Source organism: Mastomys coucha, unplaced genomic scaffold (assembly GCF_008632895.1).
Source record: "Mastomys coucha isolate ucsf_1 unplaced genomic scaffold, UCSF_Mcou_1 pScaffold17, whole genome shotgun sequence".
Lineage (NCBI taxonomy): Eukaryota > Metazoa > Chordata > Mammalia > Rodentia > Muridae > Mastomys > Mastomys coucha.
The window spans coordinates 10634867-10646181 of record NW_022196899.1 but is presented as its reverse complement, the minus strand read 5'-3'; the positions used below and the strand labels follow the sequence as shown (position 1 = coordinate 10646181).

The following is an 11315-nucleotide window of genomic DNA, read 5'->3' as shown; positions in this document are numbered from 1 at the left end:
AAATAATTAAAAAAAAAAAGGAAAAAGGTCTTCTCTATCTTTAAGTATTAAGAACAGTAAACAGGCTGATTAGACAAAGGGATACTAGCCTCCCTTCCTTTAATTCACTTCATTTAAATGGCTGACTATAATGAGGAACTTACATGCATTTGTCAATCACAAAAATAGTAGTAGGTAAAAGTTATTTTCTAGCAGGCAGCATATATTTATAAGATAGCTAAAAAGGAAAGAACACCAAATAGAGTGAAGAATTTTTATTGAAACCCTCAAAGATTAAAGAGGACCAAATGATGAGTTCGGTACCGTAACAAAAAGATCTCACCTACTGTACCATCATTCACAGGAATGAACAAACCCAAACACGACAAAATTTAAATTCTCATGTAACTGCTACACACGTGAAATGTAAATGACTAATCATTTCATCATACCCTTCCTTTAATCATAGGAAAAGGGGAATTTACATGGCATAACAAAAAATACACAAAATTTAATGAAAACACAATTCTCTTAAAATCTCACAAACTTACTTTTAAAGGATGCAGAACGCACTTGAAATGATTGAATGACTTAAGTTGATTAAGTTTTTTTTTTTTAACTGCAAACTGTTTCAACATCAGCTTAACCCCACATGCATGGTAGTCAAAAATAACACAGCTTTTCAATTAGAAAGATCACAGGTTAAAATGAGGAATTAAGCACTAAAAGTTTTGAGTTTTTTGTTGATTTTTTTAAAGGAAGTTTCAAGTACCAACATGTATAGTGAAAGAATACTAATTTTGGTTACTTTCCCCCTTACTGTTAAATATACAAACTATAATACCATTAAAAATAAAATACCCACATAAAATAACTTTAGTAAGAATCATTCAAATGACAAATTGGAAAAACACTGAGCAAGAAATCACAGGACCAATAATGTCTTAATTTAATATTATTCAAACATTTTATTATATATATACTCTTGTAGAGCTCAGAGTCTCTCCCTTTTGGTCCCCGCAGTTAAGAAACATTCTGTTGGTTGTATTTTAGAGACAACCTGTTATGATTTCATTTAATGGAAAATAATCTTACAATATACTGACTGACCAAGAAGGAAGAGAAAGTTGGTGCTTTGGGGAATACTTAAAGTGAGAAAAACACAAAAATTACCAAGTGGAAGCTTTTGTCCAAAGGAATGCTGCACCCATTTCGCATTAGATTAGAAATTCAGGATAAAGGCACTGGGATGTTCCCCTCACCATGAATAGACTCTCAGCTGAGATTCACTGGCCCTGCCTGAGTCTACTGCAATCAGCCTGCTCATTGGGTATTTTGATGACATTTCTTACATAAAACCTAATGTAAATGAAACAAGACTGAATTAGTTTATAATGTATCTAGTTTTATAAAAATATCCAGAGTTGCTAATAAAGCACCAAGAAAAAGAGAACCTCAGGGGAGGACTCGGCTCCTTCCTACAAGGTCACCCTTTTACAGTTTTCTCTAGTAGGAGTTCCAGAATGACATGTGTCATCTTTAAAATGTCCTACTTATACAATCTTAAGGATATAGAACATTGCTGTGCTGACTATACCCAAATGCCAACTTTCATTATAAATAGTTAAGAGACATATTACAAGATTTCATGGCTTAGTCTCAAAAAGGTAAAATAGGTGCAATTTTCCTTTAAGAAAGTTTTCATTCTGTAATATACCATTAATATTTTTTGTGTTCCCTTCAGTAAACACTGACATAACTACACTGGGACTAACAAGTAACTGTGAAGTATCTATGGTCATCCACAAATTCTGTATTTTAATAAAAAAATACAGTATTTGTACACCCTAAAACATTATATAAAAATTATATAAATCAAAGTTTCAAAGAAATATCTGTCACGAGGCTTTGAAATTGAAGTGAGCAAAGACGAGAGCAAATGAAAATATCTCTAAATAACGATGTAAACATAAATGAACTAATGCAGATCAAAAAGACATTCAAATCTACTGTATTGCTATTTTCACCCTTAACATATCATTCTACATAGCTTTCTCCTTCTCAAAACAGTAATGTAAGGGGCAGAACATTATTTTCATAACCTTATACCATCAAATCAAATACAGATGCACAACACATTCAATTATACAAAATCAATTTGTTTCAAGATACAAAATTAATGTTGATATGTAATTAATGAAAATAGGATGTTAAAAAGATTATAAGAATACCCAGATATATACTGTATTCCCATGTATATAGATCTCATCAATAAAACATCAACACATTCACTTAGATACTGATTTAATTCATGGATCAAGGCCATATTTTCAAAGTATTTTAAGGATGCCAGTACACTGCAAAAGCTGGAGAAGAGTTGAGAAACAGTATATGCTTACTAAACAAGAACTATATTTATCTAGTGAATACCTAGAGTAATAAATTTTGACTTCATGATAGCAATCAGGCTCGCAAACACCCAGCAATAGAATTGAAGGGTTTTAAATGTAGTTATAAAGGTCATAAAAAGTCTGATTAGACTGAGGTACATTTACTCAAAATGTTGAGATTCATTAAGTGGTAGAAACAAAATAATCCCTCAAACGCATATTCTCAGTGTACATATAATTGGAGAGGAAGGGGATGTGCATTAATTGGTGAAGTCCACCAAGCTGCATATTTATTACATCAAATAGTTTGAAGACAAGGGAAATGTTCTAATATATAATTTTAGATTATGTATTGTTTGGCTAAAATAGAGCATAAGGTTGCTTTGCCATATTAAAAGTTTGCTACAATAATTTTTCACAGAAACATTCAGACTTGAACTCCAAGACTAAATATGGCATGATTATTTTGCTTTTAATATTTCAAATAGCTAAAAATTGACAATTTAAAAACTACAACAATGAAAAGATTGAAGCAGTGAGACTCTTACATCATTGAACCACTTCTAATGGTTAACTGTTAGTACTTAACAAATTCGAAGAGTTAATCAACCTTTTCAATTCATTCAGTCTTCTGTGCCTTAGCTAGGATGCATAATTACAAAAGACAGCAGGTACTGGTAAAAGCTTCAGGACACAAAGTGCTTGATGAATTTACAGTTCTCAAGTGTGTTTGGTGAGAGAATAAGGGCAGATGCGCTGATGAAAACCATTACAAGAAGAATCAATTTCATGTTAAAGGGTTCAAAGATGTCACCTTAAGCAGAAAACAAAAAGCTTTAATAACATCTTCTTTGACTTATTAGGCATTTCCAGAGTCTACATCATTAGTGTTGTCATTTTAATAGGACATCTCCACATGGTGGTTATTGCTTGTTTCTATTTCTCTCCTGAAAGAAAAATATAAATATTATAACAAAATGTAATCGCTATGAAGTAATTTTAACTATAGGTGCATATAATGTAAATCATCTCTAGATATAGCTCTTCAAATACTAATTATCTCTCTATGTATGTATCACAGTGAGATGATCACTATAAACCTCTTAAATAACTACAAAAACAAAGGCCTATTGCAAGGTAGTTTATATCGTCTTTACAGCCTTACTTTATTACATGATTTAAGATGAGTACGTTATGCTCTTTTTTTTGAGTCCTTCCAGTGAAGTTTAGATGTGTGTATACCAAGTTAAAGGTTAAGATGGAAACATATTAAATTAAATTAAAGGTACATTAAATTAGGAGTTCAGTATTAATTTTGAAATGACTTTGGTTTAAAAAGTCTTCCACTTATTCTTACATTCAGTGTATTATAACTTTTCACAACAAGAATAAAGGAGGCCTTGTCTCTCAAGGAATGGTTAGCTATATTAGGGGAAGAAGAAGAAGAGGAAATAGAGAGGAGAGGAGAAGTTAGTTAAGGCTACATTAGACAGAAACATGACAGGTAATCAGTTACAACAATTAGAATAACTTATTTTTAAAAATTAGATGTTTCAGTTTAAACTGTAATCAACTTTTACAGAATCACTAAAATAAACAAATTATATACTTAATGTATCTCTCTTTATAAAGCGTAACTTTCGATTCAAGAGACAGAAAAGGAGATAGCAAGGAAAATAAAGAAATACAAGAAAACTCATTTAGACCAAAAGAAAAGAAGAGTAAAAGATCTTAGAAAATAAATGTAAAAATACTTTATATTTTTATAACATAAACATACACTGATCCAGAAAAATAAAAACTATAAGAATTCTTTAAATCTCACATTACATATTTATGAGAAAATCTAAAACACAAGGACAAAGAAAATTTAAAATAAGAGAAACACAATACAAATAAATGATGTCAGACAAAATGGTCCATAATCAGAGATGAAAGCTATTGCTATGGATAGAAGTGGCCATTTAAAAGGTGTAAGTGGTACACTCAAGTTTTCAAAAGCAATTTTATATTAAATCAACTTATAAGAAATAGCTAACATTCATAATAGGAGAATGTAGCATGTTTTTCTTAGTAAAACAGATTAGCACATCAAGCAAATATAAAAAGCACAGAAAACGGAAATTAGGGTATATGAACACACAGCAACCCAGAAAGCCTCATAATGACAGTCCAGTGTTACTGGACTTTAAAAAAAAAAAAATCTGTGAGAGAGAGAGAGTGTGTGTGAGTGTGTGTGTGTGTGTTTGGGTTGGTAGTGTTAAATATAGGATCAGGAAGAGGGCCTCTCCCAAAATCAGTGCAGAGAATAAAGGAAAACACCTGACATCAACTTCTGGCATTCATATGCACAGGCAAGCGCATACACACACACACATACAACTAATGCATGAATTTGGCAGTATCAGTGGATAAAAAACATAAGCTAAAACTAAGCAATTAATACAAACTGAACATTTACAAAAACATGCATAGAAATGAATTTAACAAGACAATGAGAATTAACAGGACACGGATACACTGTGTTCTCTACCAAGTAAAGACCTATTTGGCAGTTACTGGTAACCTTTCAATCAATATTTACCTGATGAATGAAATGTGGCAAATACATGCTTAAGAACATCAAACATTCAAATGCAAAGTCTTGAGTTGACTTGAATATACTATGCTAGTAGAATTCTCAGAAACTGTCAACAAACTAATGTTCAAATGTGTAAGAGTGGTGAGTGGAAACTTCTTAGTAAATTGAAAATGTCCTGCCAAGACCCAGTAAGTCAATTTCAATCAGAAATTATAGAACACTACAGTAAGTTAGTAAAATCTGGCAGGAACTTTTTCTTTCCTATGAGCATCTAGTAAATAATACTTATACATATTATTATATAGTATAATTATATATTAACATATAATAATATTGTTAATAGACATTAAAAGGTTATTTTACTTATACTAGTAAAATGGAAAAGTAGAAAAATGAAAGTATATTAAAGTATCATTTTAGAAATGGAAAAATAGAAAAATGAAAGTATATTAAAGTATATTAAAGTATCATTTTAGAAATATTAATGTTGGGGTTTCACTCCACACCTAGTTCTTTCACCCTTTAGGAAGGCTACAGCTAGAAAATAGAGAATACAAGGCCAGCCTGGGCTACAAAACAGGTCTGAAGCTGCCATAAGCTTCACTGCAAGTCTCAAAAGTAAACACATACACAAAAATGGCTAGGATATTTCTAAAATGACTTTAATAGACCTTTATTACACTTTATTATAGCAAAATGTAATTTCTAGGCTTAGATACTTAAATTATTTAAGGAAATTCTCTTAATTTGTTCTTTCTTAATGTCCAGTAAACCACAGCTTGTTCAAGGATATCTGCTGAAAAAGGTCTTTTTTGCAAATTTCACTTTCTATAGACTACACGAGTACCTCTTCTATGTTATAAAACATCTCTCTTGCCACATCACCCAAAATCTAAGAAACTCACCTTGACTTTATACTTTCAAACAAAAATATTATTCAAATTTATTTTACAAATATTGGTGTTTTGTTTGAATGTGGTCTATGCACCACATGGGTATCTGATACCCACAGAAGCCAGAAGAGGACATTGGACCTCTTGGAACTGGAATTGCAGATGGTTATGAGCCACTGTGTGGGTGTGCTGGGAATCTTGAGTCCTCTGAAAGAGCAGCTAGTGTTCTTATCCAATGAACCATCTTTAGCCCCAAATATATATAATATATACATATATTAATATGCATTATATTAAGACTTTAATAAAAATTAATATCTAATAATTATTTTTAAGATGTTCAGGAAAAATCATAAATCAAATCAGATACCATGATTTGATTTAACCATATGGTTCATTAGTGGAAAAGATTAAATGTAATTACAATAGGTGGCTTCAGAAACAGCTTTCAGTGTTCTGTATTAAAGAGTTTGTACAATCAATTTCCCCCTTAAATGGGATCAGACCAAATAAATACTTCCTTTTAGTCAACAGAATAGGAAACAGAAATAGGGAGTCACTTCTGTAACTAAGCTGCAGAAGCTTTACTCCTACCCAGACATACCCTGCTTCCTTACGTTACTCGCGTCTACCTAAGTGCTACCTTTTGTTTGTTTGGGTTTGGTTTAGGGTTTCTTTTGTTTTCTCTTTTTCTTTCCTTTTTTGAGATCACTGCCCAAATACTGCCCAAAATGACATGATGCTGAAAGCAAATCTCTCAGTCTTCAGAAGATACTCTAGGCTCAGCATAGATTGCCACTCTGTAAGAGATTTTAAGACTGAAAACCCAGTCAACTCTGTCCTGATTTCTAAGAAAAAAAACCCTGTATGATGTGTGTTGAGCCACCGAATTTTATGTTATTAGGTAACCAGAGACAACTTAAGTACTGTGATCTATCAGCAGCAAAATTCAGTGAATGTAATAGCATAAATTCAGAAATGCAAAGGAAAAGAAACTACAGGCCTTTCCCTAACGTTACCAGTATTCATTTCTGTGCTAACAGGAAATATTCCTTCAGATGGGGAAGAATAAAAAAGTACTACCCTAAAAACAATAAGTTTGGTTTCGTATCAAATCAATTTACCCCAAGGAATGAATCATACATAATTTCCTTTTCATGAAATACTTTGTGGGCCAGGCAGTGGCCCTAGCACTTGGGAGGCAAAGGCAGGTGAATCTCCATGTTTCAGGCCAGCATGGTCTACAGATTAAGTTCTAGGGCAACCAGGGCTACACAAAGAATCCCTTCCCTTTGTCAAAGAAGAACAAACAAAGGAATGTATGAATGGATGAACAAAAGAAGGAAGAAGGAAGGAAGAAAGAAAGAAAGAGAGAGAGAGAGAGAGGAAGAGAGGAAGAGAGAAGGAGAGGAGAGGAGAGGAGAGGAGAGGAGAGGGGAGGGGAGGGGAGGGAAAGGGAGGGGAGAAGGAGTGGGTAGGGAAGAGGAGGGAGGGAGGGAGAATAAAAATTTTTTTCTTTGGTAACTTAGAAAATGTATTATCTTGTGTCTATAAAAACAAAAAGGATTAAGGCACATTCCTCTAACCCACACATGGAAGGCAGAAGCAGAATGACAAAGTCTAAGGTAACAAGCAACTTCAGAGTGAAAGTTAATTACATGTGGTCCTTAATTTGCTGAGAAAAACAATACTCTTATTAATTGAAATCCTCTTCAGTTTAATAATATGAATTCACAATTAAGGTAGGAAGGAAATTATCTTCCCAAGATCTATGAGTGATCTGATGAACTAGAGGTCCCTCGTTTCCCGAAAGCTTCTTCTGATAGAGCACTACAATAGAACACAGCCAGCACAACCTGAAGGGAGGAGAGGAGAGGAGAAAAAGAAAAGAGAGCAAAAGAGGGAGAGGGAGAGATTAAGAAATATCACAAAATGTTAATCAAAACATACTCTGTCACAGCAACAAAAAACAAAACTAGGCCAGCTATTAAGACTAAAACCTGGGGCTGGAAAGCTAGTTCAGTGATTAAGAGCAGGAGCTCTTCTAAGAGACCTGGGTTCAAATTCCAAGCACCTACATGGTGTCTCTCAAACCATCTGCAATTCCAGTCCCAGACGATTTGATCCCTCTTCTGTCCTCCACAGGATCTGTATATATGTGCACAGGAATACACAAAGGCCAAACACTAGCACATATAAAAATATAAAAGTAAAATTAAAAAATACTAAAATTTCATACCAAATTGTTTGCTGATATACTTATTTGGATTTATAAGCCTAAAATTATAAAGGATATAAAACAGATGATTCATTCAACACTATGACAGAAAAATTTCTAAAGATTACTTAAATTGTCTATCACTATGAGAGAAACTAAAATTTATACTGGACAAATACACTCAAATCTTCGTTATTTTCTTCTCATTTTCAAGGACTATATGAGCTTCACCAAAGAGACAGTGCATACAAATAATTCTTCTGGAAGCAAGTTAAGATAATAAAGATCCTGGACTTGAGTAAACACTTGCCTAGAATTCAAGATAGAGAAAAATCTCTTGTCACATTTGCATTTTAAATTCCTCTGCTGTGTTGCCATTATAACTTTGTTACTATTAAAAATTCTTGATTTATCAATAGGACACTATAATTTCCTGCTACATTTTATGATATGTTTATCAAAATTAGTGCTATATTTCAGGACTTTAAATAATATGCCTAAGGTACCATTCCTTAAGTTATCAAAAAAATTTAACAATAAACTGTCTTACCTTAAGAAATATAAAAATGTGCATGTGTCTCCCACTATGTCTCCTAATGATCTAGCTAGAACTGAACTTTTATAGCTTACCATTTGCACAAATGGAGAAATCAATAGGTAGCACTTACTATAAACACTGAAGACCTAGTAAACAGAGATAGACCAATAAGGAAGGAAGATTCTAAGATATTAAAACTTCACAGGAGATTGGTTAGGGCACTGGTTCTCAACCTGCCGGTGGTCAGCACCACTCTGGGTAGGGGGTCACATGTCAGATATCCTGCCTATCAGATATTTGCATTACAAATCATAACAGTAGCACAATTACAGTAGCAAGGAAATTAATTTTATAGTTGGGTCGGCACAACATGGGGAACTATACAGAAGGGTTACAGCATTAGGAAGGTTTTAGAACATTTACACACTTGGCAGTATCTACTAAAACCTATGTGACAGTCACTTGTCTAGGTACTAAGAAATGAGCTCAGAGCAAACTCTCCTGTTCTCAATTAGCTAATACACCTGTGTCAACAAAGATTCTCCACAGGTTTGTTTTTCCTCCCATAGTCCTCCCTCTGCCAAGACCTTCCCAATCAAGCGCTCATTTTGTTTGTTAGGCTTAAAGACTGCTCTTGAGTAGCAAAGCTGTAACTGAAAATGTGTTCAGAGTCCCTCCATGTGTAGGGACAGAGGGGAGTTGGGGGATATTTGTTCCAGTACTACCAATAGCTACCAGGATTTATCAGCATTTCTTCAACTTTTTTCTTTCTGTTGAAATGCTTCTTTCATCCTTTCTTTAAAAAACAAAGAAGCAACTAGAACAAAAAAGAACTATGTAGGTTAAATTCTCAGAAGCCTCAATTTCACTTTTCATACCTAGGGCCAGGAGGAGACATTTCTCATTACCCTGCTTACCCTTCCTTTGTAGTGTATTTTGCTTCAGAAGTTTGAAAGATTTTCTCCTTTCATGTCTGTTCTTTTTTCTTTTAAACTAACCTGATAATGATTTGGTAGGCCCATTCAATCTGAAAACACGTGCTTCATATAACTATCCTTCCCATTGATTTTTTTTTTTCCTGGTGCTTAAAAAACTCAGACCACTTCTCTTTCCACTACATCTTTTTCCTTTTCTATTTTCATGTCCATTACTGTGCATTTGGTAAACTTCTTAATTTGAAGTTCTAAAGCTTCGACAAGACCTAACACAAGAGTATAAATAAGTATATTCCCACTAATCTGCTTGCTCACACGTTAATCGTGGTTTAATGCTTCAATAACTTTTTAGTACTCTGCTCCAATTATGTAGGAATGGGAACCCTTCCTACTAGACAAACTGTTAATCATTTGTTTTTATGTGAGTGGTACGTACGTACGTATATTTGTGCATGTGTGTGTGTGTGTGTGTGTGTATGTGTGTGTGTATGTGTGTATGTATGTATACAGTTGTATGCTTTTGAAGGGTCTCTCTACATAGTGCCAGCTGTCCTGGAACTCACTGTGTTATGTAGACCAGACTGGTCCCAAACCCAGGTATCACCTGCCTCTGCCTAATGAGTGCTGGCATTAAAAGCATGAACCACACGTGAGGCTTCTGTTTTATATATTAAACTATCTTTTGATCCCTGAATTATCCTATTCTTTTTTTAATCTTGGTCATTTCATTAAACTTCATTTTACACAAATATAATGAAAATTGTCTGTTCAAATTTAAGAATGTGTCCAAGATAGTACCTACATAAATACCGACTGGCTTAGATTTCTCTCGCAACTTCAAATTTCCTTGAAACTTCTCATTTTGAAGTAAGAAGTCCTAACATTCTAAACCTTATATGGCAGACAGGATATTCAAAGTTGTCTCCTCTTCAGGAATCTTGTTGCCTGGAAAAGCAATCTGGAGAACTCCTATTGCCAGGAATGGGGGAAACTCAGTAAATAAAAAAAATCCAGTAACAAGAAGATGAATATAGAAGGTTTTACCTATTACATTTTTAAAGCAAAGGCTGGATCAGTGGAGTACAACTATAATCTCAGTTTCTGCAAAGCAATACCTGGCACCATTACCAGGGCCAAGAACCTGTTCCCAGATGGTCATGGACACTAGGGCAGAACCCACAATTAGTATTCTGCTTAACAGACAGTATTAAACTGACTAATACAGCCAACAAAACTTTTCACTTTTCATGTATGATGACTTAAAAAAAATACATTCACTTTTAATCTACAAGGGCTTTAAGGAAATGCATTACTAAATTATTCTTTCTAAAACACTGGGAAATGAATTCAAAGTAAAGATGTAAATGTAGGAAATGATAAAACAATATTAATGTAAAAACTTAAAAGTTTCTTTCAGTGTTGTAAAAAATTAAGTTTCTCTTACTGTTGTATATATCACTAAATGTAGGTGCAGCACATCTGTCATAAAGATCCATGAAGAAACAAATATTAAAATACTAAAATTAATAAAACCAGAACTAAACTTTCAGACTAGGTAGGAAAGAGATATAAAAAGATATATTGGTGGTAGAAAAAAGAAAAAGCTTCTAAGTATTTCTTGCCCTGATCTTTTCTCCTAGAAAATCTTATCCCATTTCAACAGACTCAGCTATGAAAGAACAAAAACCCCCAAATTTGACTCTCATGCCTCTCAACCGTCTAAATTAAGGAAGTCCCTACCTTTATTTCTCAAAAGTCTTAAAACATATCCCCAAGACACA

At 33.5% G+C, this 11315-nt stretch overlaps 1 protein-coding gene across 16 annotated transcripts in view; it reads right to left on the bottom strand.

Moving 5' to 3' along the window:
- Positions 1-239: 239 nt before the first annotated feature.
- Ythdf3 (YTH N6-methyladenosine RNA binding protein 3) overlaps positions 240-11315 on the bottom strand; it is a 34040-nt gene continuing 22964 nt past the window's right edge. For 6 of the 16 annotated variants that reach the window (XM_031376396.1, XM_031376400.1, XM_031376399.1 and 3 more), the window contains one exon: positions 240-3316. In XM_031376396.1, coding sequence (XP_031232256.1) covers positions 3293-3316 — 24 coding nt within the window. In that variant the 3' untranslated portion in view covers positions 240-3292. Of the gene's footprint in view, positions 3317-7279; positions 8030-11315 lie in introns of those variants that run through there. The other 10 variants (XM_031376394.1, XM_031376391.1, XM_031376393.1 and 7 more) reach the window with 4 other exon arrangements.